At 43.8% G+C, this 22,898-nt stretch overlaps 1 protein-coding gene across 1 annotated transcript in view; it reads right to left on the minus strand.

The window, feature by feature from the left end:
• Window positions 1-12,898: 12,898 nt before the first annotated feature.
• Window positions 12,899-22,898, minus strand: part of PDPK1 (3-phosphoinositide dependent protein kinase 1) — a 62,982-nt gene continuing 52,982 nt past the window's right edge. Inside the window, exons 11-14 of the mRNA XM_056535326.1 lie at window positions 19,125-19,342; window positions 16,399-16,456; window positions 15,453-15,605; window positions 12,899-13,971 (exon numbers count right to left, since the gene is read on the minus strand). Coding sequence (XP_056391301.1) covers window positions 13,858-13,971; window positions 15,453-15,605; window positions 16,399-16,456; window positions 19,125-19,342 — 543 coding nt within the window. The 3' untranslated portion in view covers window positions 12,899-13,857. The remainder of the gene's footprint in view (window positions 13,972-15,452; window positions 15,606-16,398; window positions 16,457-19,124; window positions 19,343-22,898) is intronic.

Consider the following 22,898-nt stretch of genomic DNA (forward strand, 5'->3'; position numbering starts at 1 on the left):
CCTAAAAAGTGCGTGTTATACGCCGATAAATACGGTAAGTATTGAGGATATGCATTAACTAAAATGTAACTTTTTTTAGGATAAAATATATGGACCCCAATTTTTATTTTTTTTTATATCTAAGAAAAGGAAAGGTGTGCAAAAAACACCATGTGCCACCTACACCACCAAGTACTGCTGTGATGCAAAGATCTCTAAAAGGTGGAAGGGAACAACGTATGGTTCATTGTAACCGGTGGGGGTAAAAACTTCCCCTGTAAGGCCCTACTCTCGCATTATTAATTCCTTTCCTAGCAAGTGTTACTCGCCCTAAAAAGGGCAACCTCTCCCTATTTCCCCCTACAAACACTGCCATTTCCCAGGGTTTTTAGGTGGAAATAAAGAGAGGTTCTTGTGTGGGGCCGCCCTTTTTAGGGCGGGTAACACTTGCCAAGAAGGGAATTAATAGGGCCTGGCAGGGGAAGTTTTTATGGTTACAATGGACCATGAGTTTTTCCCTTCCACCTTTTAGAGGTCTGTGCATCACATCAATACTTGGTGGTGTAGGTGGCACATGGTGTTTTTTTGCACACCTTTCCTTTTGTTTGATTTAAAAAAATGTTCGGGATAGGATATTTTATCCTAAGAATATTATTAAAAGTTAAGTTTTACGTAATGCGTATCCTCAATACTTACTTGTGCGCACTAACACTTTTACAAAAGAGACCATTTTCTTCTGCCTACCTGCCTCAGCTACTATTCTGATCCTGCCACCCGCTTGATGCCACATATCTGATGCCAAGTTCTCCTTTTTTCACCTTCGTCACCGGGTACTGGTATTGCCACCCACCGCCCGACTATGTCCCTGCGTTACTTTCAGGACTCCTGATGCTGCTGCTGATGGCACCTCCAGGCTGTCTCATTCTGCCGCTATATGGTCTCCTCATTCTCCACGGGGCTCCCCACGATCCACTGCCCTGCCATACCATCTGTCCATGTATAGCCACCTTTTTACCATCTGAATAAAGAACACAGCATTGGAATAGTGGGGAGTGAGCCGTGTCTTTTTTCTTCTCTCTCCAGTAACTATATGGTCTCCTCATGCTTCCGCCACCTCCAAGCTGTATCATTCAGCCACTATATGGTCTCCACATGCTTCTGCCACCTCCAGGCTGTGTCATTCAGCCACTATATGGTCTCCTCATGCTTCCACCACCTCCAGGCTGTGCCAATGTACCGCCTTGTGGTCTCCTCATGCTGATGGCACACTAAATAAAACTTTTTAGGTTCTTGTATTTGAAATCTTCAAATTCAAATGTTAAAAAATATCTTTAACCTTTTCAATTGTGAGGCCCTATGGTCTCGTCAGGTTCTTGCCACCTCCACGCTGTGTCATTCAGCCACTATATGGTCTCCTCATGCTGCCGCCACCTCCACGCAGTGTCATTCAGCCACTATATGGTCTCCTCATACTGATTCCACCTCCAGGCTCTGTCATGGTGCCGCTCTGCGACAGTGATTCTAATAGCGACGCCTCTAATCTGCATGTTATACTGAATAATAGTGATGAGCGGCATTGGCCATATTCAAATTTGCGATATTTCGTGAATATATAGACTAATATTTGTCCTATATTCGCAAATTTTGCGTATTTGTTATATTCGCATATTCACATATGTGAATATTCACATATGCGAATATTCGAGTATGTGAATATTTGCATATTGCATATTCGAGGAAGAAAACAGTGAGGGGGTGGGAAACTGTTGATAACCTCTGACAAGTGTATTTGCATCGTTCTAATTGGCCCTAAAGTGAAAAGAAGGAATATGCGAATATTCACATATGCGAATATGCGGAAAAACAAATATTCGCAATTTCAAATATATAGCGAATATATTCGCATTATTCGCGAATTCACGATAAAAATTCGAAATGCAAATATTTGCGCCCAACACTACTGAATAACAGTATTATTTCACTAACCCAGCACACTCCCTACGCGTGTTACAGCAAGGCAAAGTGTTCTACACCCCTATTTAGGCTCGCTGTAGGCCAGAAATAGCTGTTTTTAATAGAGATTCGCCGCAAATAAATTTGGACCGAACCTAATTTTTGGGGAAAATTTGGCAAATCGGCCGAATAAAATTTTGCTAAAATTCACTCATCTCTAGTAATATTCATTAATACTTAGATTGTGGAGAAAAATTAGCCACCTTCCCTTTAAGATTCTTTAATATACTATTATCCTAACTCAGACATCTGTCTGGTTTTGTTAAACATTTTGCCAGAAATCTTTTTTTCTTTTTGGTCATCTGATTAACTATTATGTTTCACTTTCCATGTCCCTTTGTATGCAGATAAATGCCCATAAAAATCAATGGGGAAAAAAAAAACACACTTGCAGTGACACAATTGTAATTCAAGCCTATAGGAAGGGGCCGGCAGAACGGCTGGGAGATGACAACATCAGTACTGCTCCCATCGCTAGCTTTACAGATTCGGGTGAGTAATACCTTGTTTGTTTCCCCAATCAGAGTGCCCCCAGCTGTTGCATAACTACAACTCCTGGCATGCCTGGACAGCCTTTGTATGCTGCTGCTCTCTTTATGGGATCAGGATATACAGTATAGTCTTTATACATTATTTTCCAGAATTTGTGTCTATATCAAAGTGTGGTATCCCGGTACAGGACCTTGTCCTGTCCTTGTCTAAAGTCCCCTCAGCTAGAGTCCCTCCATTCCACAGGGCTCTCCTGCAGGGCTTGCCCCTTGGTCGCCTCTTATAAATGTATTTCTGTATAGTGTACAAATGTATAGGACCTACCTAGGTCACGTGATATATTATAATGGTTGTACAGATATTTAGGACCTTCCTGGGTCATGTGATGTACCCAGAGTTCTCTGGGTTCAGGACCTACAGGCTTTACAACCAATGGGATTAGTCCAGCCCCCTGGTATATAAGGGGCTGCATTCACTAAATTCACTCTCTTCCTGCTGGACATTAAGCCAAGCACAATCAGCATATCTCAATTCATCTAAACAAGGCCAATGCCTAAAGAACCAGCAGCCACTAAAACCGTTATAAAGCTGTTTACTAAATCCTTGTGACTACTACTCACCTCAACTGATACAATTAGTACAGTGGCCTGCTTAACGCTAAAGACTATTAGTCCCAGCAAAGCCTGTGAGGAACCTGCATCCCGGTTACCTCAGGAGAGATTGTATGTTTATAAAGACTGTTTGCATAAGAAGTTCAGTAAAAGTTCCAGTTATCTCATAAATTCAGCTGTGGACATTCCATTTATTATCCTGCCGTTTGTGTACCGGTTGTCGGCAGGGCCTTCTATACAAAACAACCTCACCCTAGTGTCACGACAAATCAAGGATTAAAAGGGGTTGTGCGCTGCCCTAACTTTCGGAGCCCCGCTCACAGTGTCCGGAAGTTCATTACTCTGAACGCTGTGTGCGGGCCTCCGTGTTCGCGGCCGCCGGGCGTGACGTCACGCCCGCCCCTCTACTAAAGTCTATGGGAAGTGGGCGTGACAGCGGTCGCGCCCCCTTCCCATAGACTTTCGTTGAGGGGGCGGGCGATACTTCACGAGGGGCCAGGCGTGACGTCACGCCCGGGGACGCGAACACGGAAGCCCGCACACAGCGTTCAGAGTAATGAACTTCCGGACGCTGTGAGCGGGGCTCCGAAAGTTAGGGCAGCGCACAACCCCTTTAATACCACCAACCCTGTAGCATCATTGCCTCACCCGGCACCACAAAAGCAAAAACACAACCAAAAGGGCAGTAAACGTGTAAAAAATGCAGTAAAAACTAAGCATGTAAACACAGTCTAAAGACTTAACATCTTCATAAAACACCCCTCTTGTTATTAAAGGTCAAATCACCTTCCCCTCATAGCAATATTTTTCTAAAAAAAAACACACACTTCGAATACGAAAATGCTTCAAAACTGCACGTTATGAACCTCAATCCACTTATGAGTAATCAGTTCACATGGCTGGACTCCAAAACCAGCATTTTAATGAGATGAAATGCAGTGATGAGACCCCATCCCCTCTCTGCAAACTATCACAGAAGTAACGTAATGTGGCTCTCTCTGCAAAGCCAGAGGATTCATGGGGAATGAAGGCAGTTTGTGGCTGAAAACTCATGCCTGTCACTTCAGCTACAACAGGTAAGCACAAGGCATATACAAGAACCTCTACTTTATATTCTAATAGCAGCCTATGCTGCCCTAGTGGAAAACATACTGTCACTATCGAGGTTTGTAGACCATGTCAACCTTATTATGCTGAATGAGAAATTATCAGCGATCAGTGGGCATGCCGAGGAGCGCCTTACTAGTGTGTGGGACCCCGGATATGTCCTTGTATTGATCTATCTGGGGGGTAGTTTTCAATCACCACTGTTTTATTTATTCCTTTTGTGAAATTTAACTTTTTGTACCGCCTGTACTTTGCGCTACTGTATTGTACTGGATACAGTGACCCCCCAACCTACGATGGCCCCGACATACGATCATTTCTGAGGTCATCGCATGTTGAAGGCAGCATCAACATATGATGCTTTTGTATGTCGGGGCCATCGCATAAACGGCTATCCGGCAGCGCAGACTGCTTCAGCTGCCACCGGATAGCCATTTATGGTGCCCTGTGTGGTCCGCTGACGATCACTCACCTGTCCTCGGGGCTCCGGACCGTCCTCTTCGGGATCCCCTGCATCGTCGGCGCTCTCCAGCATCGTCATCCCGTCACTGTGCACGCGGTCCCGTCATCCCATGGGAGCGGCGTGCGTAGCGACGTGATGGCGGCGACGGAGGGCGAGGATGCCGGAGCGTCGGGGACACTACGGGGACGCGGCAACAGCGATGGGAGGTGACATCCAGGGCAGCGGTGACTATCCGGAGCGGCGGGGACAGGTGAGTACAACTTCCAATACCAGTGGTCTTCAACCTGCGGACCTCCAGATGTTGCAAAACTACAACTCCCAGCATGCCCAGAGAGCCGTTGGCTGTCCGGGCATGCTGGGTGTTGTAGTTTTGCAAAATCTGGAGGTCCACAGGTTGTAGACCACTGTCCTATACTTTACATTGCACGGATCCCTCAACATACGATGGTTTCAACAAACGATGGTCCATTTGGAGCGGATTACCATCGTATGTTGAGGGACCACTGTATAAGAGTTTTTCAAATGTATTGTATCCGTGGTTTTCTCTATAATTGCCCAAAGGGATGTTTCTGTTATTATATTGAAGCTTTTATCTTATTGCAATCAACAAACACTTCATGATGTGACCGTTAACATAGGTATTCGATCTGATTGGTTGCTATGGGCAACTGGTCAACTTTTGATTCTTACTCACCTTTGCTTCATCCACAAGAAGCTCACAATCTCTATTGTAATTCATCCCAAATGTGTTGTAGGAGGTTAAAGGGATACTCCGCTGCTCAGCATTCAGAACAGTTTGTTCCAAACGCTGAGCAACGGAGTATCCCTTTAAGGTAAGAGCCCTGTGCGGCCAGTCAAGTTCTTCCACACCAAACTTACCCAACCATGCCTTTATGGATCTTGCTCTGTGCACTGCGGCATAGTCATGCTGGAACAGAAAAGGGAAGAACCCAAACTATTCCACAATGTCGGAAGCCTACAACGTCTTGAAATGAAATATTAAATGGGCACTGTCAAATGTAAAAACTTTTTATATGTTGTACATCTTGGCAAAACAATATAGTTTTTCTAATATACTTCTTTAAACAATTGTCATATTAAAAAAAAAAAAAAAAAAAAACCTTTGAAAATCCCACCGCTAGGGGTTCCCATAGCTCCTGGGACACTAATGAGTCCCACAGAAGTATGAACATGTCCAAGGGTCATGGACACAAGATGAGTGATTGACAATTTACAGCGACACTGCTGTAACACCAGAGTTTTACCAAACATGTTCGCCTAGCTATTGAAAAACTACAACTCCAAGCATGCCTGGACAGTCAAAGGATGCCTGGGCATGCTGGGAGTTGTAGTTTTGCAAAAGCTGGTAGACAACACTGCTGCAAATTATTCCAAAACTACAAGTCCCAGCATTACAGGACTGCCTAAGGATGATACACATGAATAACATAGGAAACCAATGTACTTTCAGCACTAATTTAAGAATACAAGTTTTACATTTACCATATTTTTTTGTAGAACTGCAGCAAAAAAATTTCGGCTCACCTCAGCCTGACACTCGCATCTGCTTCTGGACTGGCCGGCTGTGCCACAGGTCCAATAGACAGAACTAGGAAAAGGAATGTCCAGCGCAGGATGAAGTCAAACAGGAGCTTTATTTTCGTCTAAAATAAAGCTCCTGTTTGACTTCATCCTGCGCTGGACATTCCTTTTCCATATTTTTTTGGGTGAGTACCTGCAATCTCCAATAATCATTGTGTGTGTGCAGCATGAAACCAGGGAGGAAAGGGTTACAGAGCAGGGCTGCCAGGTTCCCGTGAGCAGTGAGTCAGCAGAATGAGGGCGGAGAAGTCATCACAGTGCAGGAAAGAGAAGGACACGCCCCCTCCCTTTGACAAGATAGAAAAGACGTTGAGCAGCTATAATCTGCTATTTTTTGTGTGAAATATGAGTGATAGAGACATAATGACATGTACATGATCAGGATGAGGTACTGAGTAACACATAATAGTTTAGTTTTTTATGGGATCTGACAGTATGTAAAATACCTTTTGATCTCTCGCTCATATTATTTATTATATATATCTCTCTATCTGTGATCAGTTTTCTGAATTCCTCTCAGAGGCTGGGGGTGTTTCCCCTGGAGCATCATGAGCTTCTCTCCTTCCCCCTCCCCTGTCATGAGGTCTGCACAAACATTTTTACATTTGTAAAGCATACTGGCTGAATGCATGCTCTATATAACTCTGATGCAACAATGCATGCTCCATATAACTAATGCAGCCATGTGAAACTATATGGTGCAAGGACAGAAGAAAACCTTGCCTTTTTCCATTTTCCTAAACCTGTTTTTCACATCTTTAGCAATGAAATTTTCTAATTAAGTATATAAGGAAAAGGCTTCATTTTTAAAGGAAGTATTACATGGAAAAAAGTTGTTTCTAATGACAACACTTTATAGTGTTCTCCAGGGAAATTACGTGTCTCAGGAACTGTCCAGAGCAGGAGCAAATCAACATAAACTGAACAGTTCCTGACATGGACACAGGTGTCAGCAGAGAGCACTGTGGTCAGAGAGAAAAGAAATTTAAAACGAAAATAAACTTCCTGTGGAGCACAGAGCAGCTGATAAGTACTGGAAGGATTAAGATTTCTTTTAATAGAAGTAATTTACAAATCTGTTTAATGTTCTGGCAGCAGTGGATTAAAAAAGATTTTTTTTTTTTTTCACCGGAGCACCTCCTTAATTTGTGTGGTGGAAACTGTGCACCTGCAAATTTATTCCATAGTCCAGGGCAAGTGTTAAATCTGGTGCTGATCACATTTCTTACTTCACTCCACTTTGTACGGTGCCCTTCTGTGACTTTCTCTGCAATTCTTTTAACTCATGCATTAATGTGCAACTTTTTAATGATGCTGTCAGCCAGTTTTGTAAGGCAAGTCAGGGCTGATGTCGGTTTGCAACAAATTGAGGGCTTTGCGACAAACTGTATGACAATAGCACATAATAAATTCCTGACAACTGCAAAGAGTTCATCTAAAAGACAATAATAAATGTCCCCCCCTGTGCCTCAGCACTCTGTACCCCTGCTGGGTAACTGTACATGGTCTTCATTTTATAGCTGAGCCGTGTTTCTAAAAGCTTCCACTTCTGATGAAAGAAACTTGCAGTTGTGACTCCTATTACAGTACAGTGATCAAATTCAGTGAACTCTTTAAAATAACCAACACAAATGTTTGTAAAGGAGACTGCATAGGTAGGGGCTACATTTTACTTTACCTGTGTCCAGTGTAACTGAATGAAACACCTGAATGCAACGATTAAAGGAAATGTATCACGTAGATATTTTTTTTCTGATTCGATCCAGATACTGAAACATGTTCTTTATTCTAATCTGTTTCTGATTTTTTTTTTTTTATTTAAAATATCTTGTACAGTATGAGAGGACATCCATCTTGCTCGATCTGTTTAACAGCATTTAGAAATATGCTTTACAGCAATCTGCTTTGTCACCTTTGCAAAGATCATACTTGAGGGAGGCTGATCTGTGAGCAACAGCTATTGTTTGTGCATCTATAATCCATATACTGGTTTCATCTTTCACCATCACCCTGTCTGTGAGAAGGAGAGCACTGTTTGAAAATGATCGGTCACAGCTTAGTTTTTAGGCCTAGTGACCAGAATGACAACTGCAAGATTTCAGGATTATAAAATATATATAAGTAAAATAAATATATTAAAAAAAAAACGAAACAACCTTAAAAATACCGTATTTATCGAAGTATAACACGCACTTTTTAGGCTAAATTTTTTAGCCTAAAGTCTACCTGCGTGTTATACGCCGATAAGCCGCTGCAGTTCAATGATTTAAAGCGGGCGCTTTAAATCCATGAACTGCAGCGGCTTTGCAGGTGTAGAGACCGCCAGCGCTGCCGGCTTCTCTGCCCCTGCCTGTCCTGGGGTCTAGAGCCCTGCTGCCGGCCGTTCTCTCCCCCTGGCTATCTGTGCCACTGCCCGTTCTCTCCCCCTGACTATCGGTGCCGGCACCGATAGCCAGGGGGAGAGAAGCGGCGCCGACAGACCGTGGGAGAGAAGGGGCAGCGGCACCCATTGCCAGCGCCGCTGCCCCGTTGCCTCCCCCATTGCATAATTACCTGTTGCCGGGGTCGGGTCCGCGCTGCTTCAGGCCTCCGGTGTGCGTCCCCTGCGTCGTTGTTATGCGCTGCACAATGACGTCACTCGTCATTGCGTCTCGCAGCGCATAGCAACGACGCAGGGGACGCACACCGGAGGCCTGAAGCAGCGCGGACCCGACCCCGGCAACAGGTAATTATGCAACCGGGGATGGGGGAGGCAACGGGGCAGCGGCGCCGGCAATGGGTGCCGCTGCCCCTTCTCTCCCCCTGGCTATCGCCGCTTCTCTCCCCCTGGCTATCGGCGCCGGTAATGGGGCGCCGGCACTGATAGTCAGGGGGAGAGAACGGGCAGCGGCACCGATAGCCAGGGGGAGAGAAGTGGTGGCAGCAGGGCTCTAGACCCCAGGAAAGGCAGGGGCAGAGAAGCGGGGAGCGACGGCCTCTCTCCCCCCTGCCTTTCCTGGGGGTGTATCTGGGTATACGCATGCACACACACGCACCCTCATTTTACCATGGATATTTGGGTAAAAAAACTTTACCCAAATATCCTTGGTAAAATGAGGGTGCGTGTTATAGGCCGGTGCGTGGTATACCCCGATAAATACGGTATGTTAAACATAAAAACAATAGGTCATTGCTGACCCAATAATTTTGCCCATATTTTACCTATACCTCCTTCAAATATTTAGAATTTTTTATAACAAAATACCCTTACGTCTGGAAATAAAGAAACAGACAACGTGTACACCTATAACCCTACATGCTTTTTATTACAAGACTAAATCGAGCATATGTGAAAAATTCCTCATTCAGTTACTACATCTAGGGGCACAAGAAAAACAAAAAAGAAAAAAAAAAATCATTAAATTATGAGAAATATGATTAAATCATTGAGCAAATAGAAAATTTATATAATAAAGCCAAGGAAAAAACAAAAACAAAAAAAAAAAAATTGTAAAATATAGTTTACAATAATTATTCACATTCATGGCTGTACATCAATACATACAACAACATGGCCCGGAACATGAATTCAATCCAAATAATTCATATATTAGAATTTAAATAACACAGACTGAACTAGAGGCCAACATTTAGCCAGCAAATAACCTTATACAAGAATAAAAATACAAAAAAAGTGAATATCCTATCATTGCATTATTTGTTTCGTATTTTTTTTTTTTCAGTTTTTTAAGCTTAGCCTGTACATCACAGTTACAGTCAGCTACAAACCAGAAAAAGAAGAGGAAAGAAAAAAAAACAAAAAAAAACAGAACTGCCACCAACCTGAAATGAAAGCCAACGTACTATTTTATTACATTTTTTTACTTTTTTTTATTTTTATTCTGTAACTAAATTTTTTTCAGCAGTACTATAAACTCTGCCGCCAATCGCGGCACATGAGCAGACACCATGTTAAACCTAGACTGTGGTCATTGTGAGCTTTTTTTTCCCCCCCACCAGGCTTGTATACTAGCTGCGTCACAGAATATATCTATATTAAAAAAAAAAAAAAAAAAATTATAATCTATCTTCTTTTAAGGTCACTGTACAAGTTGCATGTGCGTTCCTTTGAGCAGCATAGGCGTCAATGTTACCAGACGTAGTATTACAGAGCGGGAAAGGGGGGGCGGCTCTGGTTTATATCCTAAAGTAGTCTAAAAGCTACACATCCAGCTGTGGATAATGTCAACATTAACCAGCGTTAGGATCGGGTCCTTTCATCGGGACTCTCGGCCTTCAAATCTCTCGCTACTGTGTCAAAATATTTCACCAAGTACTGTAGAAACACCATTTGTCAGAAATTCGGTATTCCAGTCTCGTGAAGTTATAATTTATTGCTAGGATAGGTCATCAATTTTCGATCGGTGGGGGGGGAGGGGGGGGGTCTCACTATACCAGCAATTCCCACCGAGTGTGCCTCCAGCTGTTTCAAAACTACAACTCCCGGCATGCCCGGACAGCCGAAGGCTGTCCGGGCATGCCGGGAGTTGTAGTTTTGCAACAGCTGGAGGCACACTGGGCAGGAAACACTTCCCTATGCAGTGCAGTAGCTCCTTCATTTTCACAATCTGTGAGGTCACATATTAGAGATGAGCGAACTTACAGTAAATTCGATTCGTCACGAACTTCTCGGCTCGGAAGTTGATGACTTTTCCTGCATAAATTAGTTCAGCTTTCTGGTGCTCCGGTGGGCTGGAAAAGGTGGATACAGTCCTAGGAGACTCTTTCCTAGGACTGTATCCACCTTTTCCAGCCCACCGGAGCACCTGAAGGCTGAACTCATTTACGCAGGAAAAGTCATCAACTGCCGAGCCGAGAAGTTCGTGACGAATCGAATTTACTGTAAGTTCGCTCATCTCTATCACATATCCTAGCAATACGTTAAAAGGGGTACTCCTCTATAAAACATTTTTTTCTTTAATCAACTGGTGCCAGAAAGTTAAAGAGATTTGTAAATGACTTCTATTTAAAAATCTTAATCCTTCCAGAACTTATCAGCTGCTGTATGTTCCACAGGAAGTTCTTTTCTTTTTGAATTTTTCTGTGCTCTCTGCTGACACCTCTGTCCATTTGAGGAACTTTCCAGAGTAGGAGCAAATCCCCATAGAAAACCTATCCTACTCCGGACAGTTCCTGACATGGACAAAAAGGTGTCAGCAGAGAGCACTGTGGACAGACAGAAAATAAATTCAAAAAGAAAAGAGCATACAGCAGCTGAAAAGTACTGGAAGGATTAAGATTTTTAAATAGAAGTCATTTACAAATCTGTTTAACTTTCTGGCACCATTTGATTTTTATTTAAAAAAAATAAATAAATAAATAAAATGTTTTCCAGCGGAGTACCCCTTTAACACTTTACAAGATAGGAAGACCCTTAAAAAAAAAAATTAGCCACATGCGGTAGTTCCGTACCAAAAACATTCCTGCAACCGTTCCATTCGTCCGAATTGGGCTGCTAAAAAAAATAAAAAAAATAAATATCCTCCTTCAGATACAAGGAACGGATTTTAATTTGTAGAACCTTCTGCAACAAAATCTGCCGCATGTGAACTTATCCTAAATATTAAATTAAGTGACAAAAATTGACTTCCCTAAAGGCTAGCAAGAGGCCTAGTAGAGGCAGCCATGATGTATGAAGAATCGTTGTGAGGAACCATCGCTACTATGATCAAGCAGGGTTAAGGCCATTTCAAAAGAAGGGACCGACAGATTTTAAAGGAACCGACGGATGGGTTCTTATTCGATTTATAAGACGGAAAATCAACACAGCCGGCTGTGCTACTGATCAATCATACATGTCGAATAAAACCAGTCTGTTGGCGGCTTGTTCTGTCTTGTTTCTCATCGGTCATCTGTACCACAATGTCCCTGCCATTAGGGTCATATGTAAAAAAAAAAAAAAAAAAAAAAGTAAAAAAATTAAATATATATTATAAAAAACAAAAACACCGCACCACTGTAGTCCACAAGCAGTTTAGTACTTGAATAAACTGCAATACCAAACACAGCCAATAGACGAGAGTGGCGTAGTTCCTAGAAAAGCAAAAACAAACCCCCTTTAAGATGAGAGGCTGAAGAATAATTCAAGGCATCCTCTAATGCATTGGTCACACTAGCTGCATTCAGTACATAACACATCTGCCTAACCTGTATACAAGTGAGTGGTCTTCTATATCCATCACTATCCAAATATTTCTTTTTTTTTTTTAACTTAAATTTTCTTTATTTCTTTTTTGCTTAGATACAGAAATGTTTTTGACCCCTCCTAAATAGACGCTATTGATAATCGGGATGTGACAAGTACCGTAAATCTGTTGAGTGTTAGTCTGACTGGTCTATGGTTATATTTGTGGCTCTATTTATATATAAAAAAAAAAATTAAAAAAAATTATAATAATATATAAATGTATTGAAATAGCAGCAGGCAGATATTACATAAAGCCAATGAACGGACACAGCTCTATGGTAAAACACCTCTGTGGGCATTTGTCACTGTAGTCAGTAGAACAGTCTTTAGTATTCCTATACTACCCCCTCCCTCCCCCATCCCCTTCTCCTCTATAACCACCCCCCCTCCCCACCCCATCCCCCCCAAAACACGGTCGGCCTTTTAAAATCCACAAAGTGCTTGTAATGTATCTTAACAGGGTGATAAAAGAGAGAGAGAGCTCCATTGCATTGAGGGCTGGAGCTCTACAGCTATATCAGGACGCACTGAAGAGAAAAAGTGTACGGTGAGAATAAAATCTGGGATATAGGATTTTTCATCTTTACAATTTTATATCTATCTATATATATATTTATATGCATAAATAAAAATGTACGATGATATAATCAGTGCTACGGTCAACATACTTTTGTTTGTTTGTTTGTTTTTTTACCCTGCAGCCTGCTTCACCTTTTTTTCTAAGTCTGTGTGATAGGTGCACAGTTCAGGTAAGTATAAAGTACCACCTAAGACGAGAACGTTTGGAAGCATGTGTTTGACCTTATCGAATGCACTATGAACGGAAGTAAGACGATCCTTGCGCCGATGCCTAGAGGTTCACCCTGATCCTTACTGTACAGGTTGTAAAGCTCCCTGATCAGACTAGCTCATTGCCAAACAGAGAAAAGGAAACTGGCAAGATGAAGGTCCCACAGACTACTGTATACGAAAAAAAAAAAAAATGTGCACAAGTACAATGATCTGTGTTTTCTACCGACTGTACGTTAAGCTGGCATAGCGAGGCCTACCCACTAGGTTGCAGAAGATATAGAGCCGGTGTGCACAAAAGCAAAATCACCACAGCAACGATATGCATGTTGTAACTCAACAGAAGCACAGAGAAGAAGCAAGGTAAACCCTGGATTCCATTAATGTCCACGTTTTATCTTCATTTTTTGTTTTTCTTCAATGTATATATTTCTGACATACGCTTTCCCATGGGAGAGAGATGGTGGCTTGGTGAGTGGAGAAGGGTTTCTCTTCTGTTCTGCTACGTAAAGCTCATCTGTTGAATCAGGGACTCTAGCAGCACAAGGGAAGCTTTGCAAGACGTGGAAGAGACTATGCTAGATGCTGCTGTTTTGGTGATTCTGGTATCTGTGCCGCCAAACTTCCTGGATCTTTCTGCACCATTTGTGTGCGTTTCCGCTAGGGTCCATCAGGTAATATGTTCGGTTAGGCTGCAGAGATAACATTGAGAAGTTAAAAAGAAACATCCGCCTAGTGCAGTGTTTCTCAACCAGGGTGCCTCCAGCTGTTGCAAAACTACAACTCCCAGCGGCTGTCCGGACATGCTGGGAGTTGTAGTTTTGGAACAGTTGGAGGCACCCTGGTTGGGAATCACTGGCCTAGTGATTGACCAGTTTTACCTGAATATTTGCTGGAAAAACATTAGTAACAAATCATACTGAATCTACAGAAGACATGGTGACCATGTTAAAGGGGTACTCCACTGGAAAACATATATGTATATATATTTTTTTAAATCAACTGGGGCCAGAAAGTAATACAGATTTGTAAATCACTTCTATTAAAAAAAATCTTAATCCTTCCAGTACTTATCAGCTACTGTATGCTCCACAGGAAGTTCTTTCCTTTTTTCAATTTCCTTTCTGCCTGACCACAGTGCTCTCTGCTGACACCTCTGTCCATGTCAGGTACTGTCCAGAGAAGGATAGGTTTTCTATGGGGATTTACTCCTACTCTGGACAGTACCTGACATGGACAGAGGTGTCAGCAGAGAGCACTGTGGTCAGGCAGAAAGGAAATAAAAAAAAAGGATCATACAGCATCTGATAAGTACAGTAAGGATTAAGATCTTTTAATAGAAGTAATTTACAAATCTGTTTAACTTTCTGGCACCAGTTGATTAAAATTTGTGTGTGTGTGTGTATATATATATTTTATATCTATATCTATATATCCACACACACTGCAACGCTTGAGAAAGGCTGCATTGTTGCAGCTGAAACGTTGTCATGTGCTAGTTGATGGAATAAACACTATCCACCTTTTTCACTATATTGAAGTGCTGCAGTGATCTCTTGTATTTGTATCTACTATTTGGAAACCTGTAACCGCTCTGACTTGCACCCAGCCGCATTGTATTCTAATTTGAGTGCTGCTACCTTCTTTCTGTATATCTATATATATATTTATATTATATAATTTTTTTCCTCTCCAGTGGAGTACACCTTTAATGATAGTGTGGTCCAAAAATTATTCACTTCTGTACCTGGTCACGAGCTATAAAAGTATTGTCAGAGTTTTGACCAAGCATAAAGGAGCTCCAGCTCCTATTCTTTTAACAAGGAGAGGCAACACTCAACTTGGGCTACTGCAAATCACAGTATAATTGTGGAATCAACCAACTTTGTGAGACCTTGTGACAAGAAACCGGTCGACCCATGTCACTTTAGCACAACATGATCCTGTTTACTGTAAATCGTGTGTGACCCTGTAGCCCTAGGCTCGGATTAAAAACCAACCAAACCCCTTAGTCGTGGAACAATAAAAAGTATGCATAATATATTACAATATTTCCAGGAGACTACAACGTAAAGGAAGAGTGAATGAAAGGTAAAAAAGGTAATAAATGACATGATGTGTAAAATATATATATCACACACACACACACACACACACTTTTTTTTATACTTACAGTATGAACAAAAAAAGTTTTGAAATTCTTTGCTTCTGGGCGCAGCTCTTGTGACCATGGAATTTCTCCTTTTAGGACTTTATTTACTGGATCCACATAATATAAGTGTGGACCTTCTGTAAGAAGAAGTTGTCGCCGGCGAGCAAACAACCCCTGTGAGAGAAAACACAAACACATAAGGAAAAACAAATAATCAGTGGGACAGAAAAATGTATCAAATAAATAAAAACAATACGGATAATACAAAAAGTTGAGAGACTAGGTTCACATTTGCGCTGGGGCTCTGTTCGGGTATTCGTCTGGGCCAGACAGACTGCAACACAACGGACACAGATGGATCCTGAAAAACGCCATTGACTTTAATTGGGTCTGTTGCGTGTCTGTCTGTGTCCATTTATTAGGTAGAATTTGATGAGACAAGGAAGAAAATACAGCTTGCAGTATTTTTTTTTTGTCTTGTCAGATCCTGCAAAACAAAATTATCCAGCAAAGGTTTTCAATGGAAATGTGAACACAGCCTTAAAGGGGATATCCAAGCATGCTCTCAAACCTAATCAGAAATGGAGCGATAAGAGCACATTGGGTGTCACAGTTACCAAGGCAACTGTCCAATATTCAGTGAGTATAATAGACCTGTTCTATTCTTACAATGGGACCAGTGCACAATACCCATTGAGGGAGAGCTAGTTACTTTGGCAAGCATGACATCCAGCTGTTACTTTCCATGAGTATGCCTGGCTAGCCACTTTAATAAATTGAGGAAAAAAAGTTGTTGAAGCATCAGAAGTGCTCCTTTTAATGGAAACAATCTGATGCTTGGACCAGTAAATATCCTTCCCAGCTTCATGCACCCTCAGTAGGATACAGGCTAAATCAGTCTGAATAGTTACTGCCATGCTGACCCTTCTGTCTGTAAAGGAAGGGGAGGACATTAAACTTTACTCACCTTTCTTTTATCAACTGGACCCATTTTCAGTATTAAATTGTTTTCCACAAACTGATGCCTGTCATAATAAAAATATACTCATCAGTATCAAAATCATCTTAATATACTCACCAGAATCCTCTGCATATACTCATCAGTATCAATGCACAACAAACTAGGGGAATCCAGAGGTAACTCAGGGCAACAATCTCACCTAGAGATGTCCGCTTTTAAGGGGAATGTCAGTAGAAAATGAGCTATTGTGTAAATAAAGTTTTTATTTTCTATATTATAAAATAATCCTGAAATATTGCAGTTCAGTCTGGCCACTAGCCCTTATACTAAGCGTTCTGTCTGTGATGATAGGGAGGAGGCTGCTGATGAGTGATTTGGACAGCATTACAGTGAAAGGTGACACCGGTATTATACCTCCCAAGTGTCCCTCTTTTGGAGGACATTGCCTACATTAAACTGAAGTCCCGGTGTCTCTCTTTGCTCCTTAAAGAGTTATTGTCACTCCATGTTTCATGCCAGTTCACAAGTTGTTAGCTAGTCAAGCGGGTGGCATTGCCCTCCACACCCTGGCCAGCTGAGAGATCCATATATTTCTCTGCAGAGTAGTGAATGCAGAGAAATGTACAAATCTCTTAGCCGGCTGGGGACTGGAGTGCAATGGGTTCTCTCATTTTGAGCATTATTTTACTTGTTGGGCTTGGCATGCTGCTGTTTTTCTAAAAACAATCTCCAATGCAGATTTGAATGCGATGAATGAGTTAAGCATATGCTGTAGCACGCACTGTTCTTCACTATGTAGTTTACTTATTAACCCAGTACTGTGAGCTCTGCAGGATTGGATGTTGTTAGTCTCCAATGTTAGTAACTGTGTGTTTAGAGTTAAATAGATCAAACATGAAAAACATTGTTACAGCCCCAATACATCCATTCTACAATGTTGTGCAGTAGATGCATTCACATTGGTCCTTGCTCTCACAATCAAACATCACTTTCTCAAACTCATGCCTATAACTCTGGGACTTAAATGCTCACACGCTTTTTTTAAAATCCTTGCTTATAAGAAAACGTATTCCTTGGCATCAAATTTTAATTCACAAGATATTATTTTGTTAAATATGGCAAAAAGATTCTAAAAGTATTCACTATGACATGTCACTACGTAGCTCCTATTACAATAAGCACAGCCAATTAAAGGAGTAGTCCGGCGCACACTTTTCTTATTTTATCCGGTCTGAGGTGCAAAATAAAAGAAGAAAACAAACTTTCTCTTGCCTGCGCGCCCCCAGAGCTCCGGTACAGGTGTTCGGTCCCCGGGCTGTTTGCTTCTTACTTCCTGTTATCCTGGCACGTCACACGGAGCTTCAGCCTATCACCGGCCGAGGCGGGACATCGCTGCGGCAAGTGATAGGCTGAAGCTCCGTGTGACGTGCCAGGATAACAGGAAGTAAGAAGCAAACAGCCCGGCGACCGAACACCTGTACCAGAGCTCCAGGGGTGCGCAGGTAGGCAAAGGTGCGCAGGTAGGCAATTCCAGATAAAATAAGAAAAGTGCCGGACTACTCCTTTAATACTGGACCTGAGGAGACCATCTCCTAGCCAGATAAAAAGTGGCAGAAGTGCAGCAAAGAAATTTCCCTAATGTTACCTGAAAGTTAACTCTTAAAAGGGTTCACCTGCGCTAAACCCAATACACATGGTTAAAGGAAAACTGTCACCCGTTCACCCGCACTATAACCCGATCTCACTTGACCAGTGTTAAGGAATATTTAAATCCAGCCGGCGGGCCCGCCTCCAGAGCGCAAGTCAGTGCTGATAGAGAGGGACTTTCGGAGGATCGGGGTTCTGGACTGCAGGTAGATATAGCAGTCCCTGCATCGGTCTCCTGTTCACCCGCACTATAACCCGGTGTATCAGGTTATAGTGCGGGTGTACCGTGACCGTTTTCCTTTAACCATGTGTATTGGGTTTAGCACAGGTGAACCCGCTGTCAGTTTTCCTTAAATGTTGTGCTCACATGGCCAAGTGGAAAACACAGGTGGACATTCCGCACATTTGAATAATCCGGTGGGTGCTAGGACAGCTCTGAAATGTGTCATCTCATAGACTGCAATGCATTTCTGAGCAGAAACAGCAGAAAAATCTGCCATGAAAAATCCGTCGTGTGAACAGTGCAGCAGAATTCCATTGAAATCAACGGGACTCTGCTGTAGTGGAATGTTCATGTGGAATATTCTTGCGGATATGTGAACATACCCTAAGGCTGGAATCTCCCTTCTAGCTTTAGGAGCCAAAGCCAGAGGGGATGCAAAAAAAAACAAAAAACTAAAAAGTGTAAAGAAGAGCAGAATTTCCTTTCCTTTGCATCCACTTATGTATTTTGGCAAAATGTTGCATATGCGATTCCAACCTAAAGATATAATCTGGTTGAGAAAATGACCTTTTATGGAATTATGACTTAATAAAGGGGGGTGGGGGGTACCCACCAGCATAATGGCCCTCCATCGATCATAAAGAGATGGACTACTATAGTGATATGCTACCACTTCACTAGATGGAAATGACCCTTAAAAATAAAATTGGATAATAAAATCCAAGATGGGGCTACAGATCAGTCATTACCGGAATAAAGGAACTACTCAGTGCCAGGTAAGATGATAAATCATAGACTGGTGACTACATCTCAGGAACAGAGGGCCTCTAATACATTCATAATGCTACCATAGACTACTCACCATTGGTTTCCACCAGCTTGTTTCTCTAGCAGAAGCCGCTTTTCCTCCTCTGAGAACTGTAGGTCGAGCTCAAAAGAGTTATTGTCAAGGTCGTGAATGTACTGTTCAATGTTACTACCGGATCTCTGTGGCTGAACAGGCTCTGGTACAGGTAAAGCTTGGGAGGATATAGATGTGGCTACCTGCATTCCCCCAAACTGGCTCAAAAGGTCATCGTACTGTAAAGAAACAAAAAGGGAATCAGTCTTTATATGCTATTTAAGGTAGTCGTCAATTGACTTTAAAAGGGGTACTCCAGTGGAAATTATTATTATTATTATTTATAAACTAACTGGTGCCAGAAAAGTTAAACAGATTTGTAAATTACTTCTATTTAAAAATCTTAATCCTTCCAGTACTTATCAGCTGCTGTATGCTCCACAGGAAGTTCTTTTCTTTTTGAATTTCCTTTCTGTCTGACCACAGTTCTCTCTGCTGACACCAATGTCCATGTCAGGAACTGTCCAGAGTAGGAGAGGTTTGCTATAGGGATTTGCTTCTACTCTGGACAGTTCCTGACATGGACAGAGGTGTCAGCAGAGAGCACTGTGGTCAGACAGAAAGGAAAAACCAAAAAACTTCCTGTGGAGCATACAGCAGCTGATAAGTACTGGAAGGATTAAGACTGTTTAATAGAAGTAATTGACAAATCTGTTTAACTTCCTGGCACCAGGTGATTTAAAAAAAAAAAGGAGATTTTTTTTAGACTTACCGTAAAATCTCTCAAAGGATCCATTGGGGGACACAGACTCTGGGTATATGCTGCTGTCTCTAGGAGGCTTGACACCCAGCAGGATATACCCGCCTCCAGGCCACTGAGCAATTCAGTTTAGTCTCAGAGCAATAGGAGGAGACCGACAGGTCAAAGAAAAAAAACATGAACTGTCCAAGAACCAGAAGAAAAAATAACTGAACACTCCCTTGGACAGATAACCGAAAAGGAACCCCAGAAAAGGGCGGGAGCTGTGTCCCCCAATCGATCCTTCGAGAAAGAGATTTTACGGTAAGTCTAAAAAAAAAATCTCCTTTTCTCTATCGGGTCCATTGGGGGGACACAGACTCTGGGACGTACCAAAGCCGTCCCTTGGGTGGGCAGAGAAACACAGGTCAGGCAGTCGGCTGTACCACCGCAGCCTGCAACACTTTACGGCCCAGACTAGCATCAGCCGATGCGAAAGTATGAACCTGTTAGAATCTCGAAAAAGTGTGCAAAGACTACCAGGTGGCCGCTTTACAGATCTGCAAGGCCGAGGCCTTGTTTCGGAGAGCCCAGGATGCTCCCATAGAGCGGGTGTAATGAGCTAAAACCCTGAAGGGGGGGGGGGGGGATCTTCCCCTTGCAGCGGTAAGCTTCCGAAATAGCACATCGGATTCACCTACAAATGGTGGCCTTGGAAGCAGGCTGTCCCTTCCAACGACCTTCCGTAAGGACGAAAAAAAGAATCGCACTGACGAAAGGAAGAGGTGACAGAAAGATAAGTCCGAACAGCCCGTACCACATACAATTTGTGGAGCAGGCGCTCCCTGAGATGAGAAGGAGCAGGACAAAAGGACGGAAGGACGATGTCCTCGTTGAAATGAAAAGCCGTAACGAATTTAGGTAAGAAGGACGGATCTGGCCTGAAAACAACCTTGTCCTGATGAATTATCAGGAAAGGAGGACGGCAGGAGAGAGCTGCCAGTTCAAACTCTCCTAATGGAAGCAATAGCTATAAAAAAAGCCATTTCCAGGATAGAAGGCGAAGGGCAACCTCCCTAAGAGGCTCAAAGGGTGCGTCCTGAAGAGCGCCTAGAACTAAGTTTAAGTCCCAAGGGGGAGAAGGGGACCGGTAAAGGGGGGCAGCATGTGCCTCGCCCTGAAGGAAGGTCCGGACATGCGAATTGGAAGCCAGAGGACGCTGAAAGAGAATGGAAAGGGCCGAAACCGGACCCTTAATGGAGCTGAGAGCCAGCCCTTGTTCCAACCCCGACTGCAAAAAGGAGAGGAGACTGAGAACGGAAAAGGTAACTGAACAAAAGTAAGCCCGCCAGGTACGGTGATACATTTTTGCAGAGGAGGGCTTGCGAGCCCTGAGCATGGTGCACATTACCTGGGAAGAGAAGCCGTGGGCCCTTAGAACCGCAGTCTCAACCGCCACGCCGTCAAATGCAGCGACTGTAAATTGGGGTGGCAAAGGGGACCCTGTGACAGTAGGTCTGGACGAAGTGGAAAGCGGAACGGAACGTCGTCCAGAAGCCAGCCCACGTCGGCGTACCATGCCCTTCGAAGCCAGTCTGGAGCCACCAGAATGGCGGGGACTCCTTCCGCCTTGAGCTTCCTCAGAACCCTGGGAAGGAGGGGGAGAGGAGGGAACAGGTAGGCAGTACAAAGCCCGACCACGGAATTACTAGGGCATCCACGGCTAGAGCCAGGGGGTCCTTGAACTTTGACACAAACGTTGGAATTTTCCGGTTGTGTCGAGACCCGAAGAGGTCCATGTCTGGGGACCCACAGAGGTCGCAGATCTGCGCGAACACCTCCGGAAGAAGAGACCACTCTCCGGGGTCGGCTGAGGCCCGACTGAAGAAATCCGCTTCCCAGTTGAGCACTCCTGGAATGTGAATCGCCGAAATGTCGAACTACTTGTTCCGCCCAGGAGGAGGATCTTTGTCACCTCGGACATGGCCGCTGAGCTGCGCGTGCCGCCCTGCCGATTGATGTACGCCCCAGCCGTGGCGTTGTCCGACTGGACACGGACAGGGTGGCCCTGAAGCAGGGACTCCCAATGCTTCAGACAAAGATAAGTCGCCCTCAGTTCCAGGATGTTTATGGAAAGAAGGGCTTCTTGGGGGGGGGGGGGGGGGGGCAGAGGCCTTGAACCATCTGATCCCTGAAAACACCCCCCCCCCTCCCCCAGCCCGACAGGCTGGCATCCGTCGTGACCACCTGGCAGTGGAGGGGGAGGAACGAACGCCCCTGAAGAAGAAAAGAAGAAGGGGGGAGCGGAGCCACCAGCGCAGAGACCGACGGGTCCGGAGAGGCAGAGCAATCTTGCGATCGAGAGAGAGGGGGGACCTGTCCCATCGTGTAAGAATCGCCAGCTGAAGAGGACGGTAATGAAACTGGGCAAAGGGTACGGCCTCCATGGCTGCCACCATCCAACCCAGGATTTCCATTCAAGTACGGATGGTGACCGGGGATGGTATCCGGAGGGAGCGGACTCCCGACAAGAGGGCCAGACGTTTGTCCGGTGGGAGGCGAATCCGAGCAAAGTCGAACTGAAGCCCCAAGAAGACCAGAGACTGGGTGGGGGAGAGAACTGACTTGTCTCGGTTGACCATCCACCCGAAGCGACATAAGGTCTGAAGAGGGAGGCTCACATTCTCCAGAGCCTGGGCTCTGGTGGAGGCCTTGATGAAGAGTTCGTCCAAGTAGGGTATCACTGAGACCCCTCTTGACCGTAACAGAGCTACCACAGGCGCCAGAATCTTGGTAAAGACTCGTGGCGCTGTGGCCAGACCGAAGGGGAGAGCCACAAATTGATAATGACCTTCCTGAACCGCAAAGCGGAGGTACCGCTGGTGTCCGGGAAAAATTAGAACATGGAGGTAGGCATCCTTGATGTCCACCGAGGAAAGAAACTCCCCTTGATCCATTGATACCACCACCAAATGGAGAGATTCTATTCGGAAATGGCGGATAAGAAGAAGATGTTGGTTGAGACGTTTGAGATCCAGGATTGGCCGCACAGAACA

This window comes from Hyla sarda, chromosome 8 (assembly GCF_029499605.1).
Source record: "Hyla sarda isolate aHylSar1 chromosome 8, aHylSar1.hap1, whole genome shotgun sequence".
Classification (NCBI taxonomy): Eukaryota; Metazoa; Chordata; class Amphibia; order Anura; family Hylidae; genus Hyla; species Hyla sarda.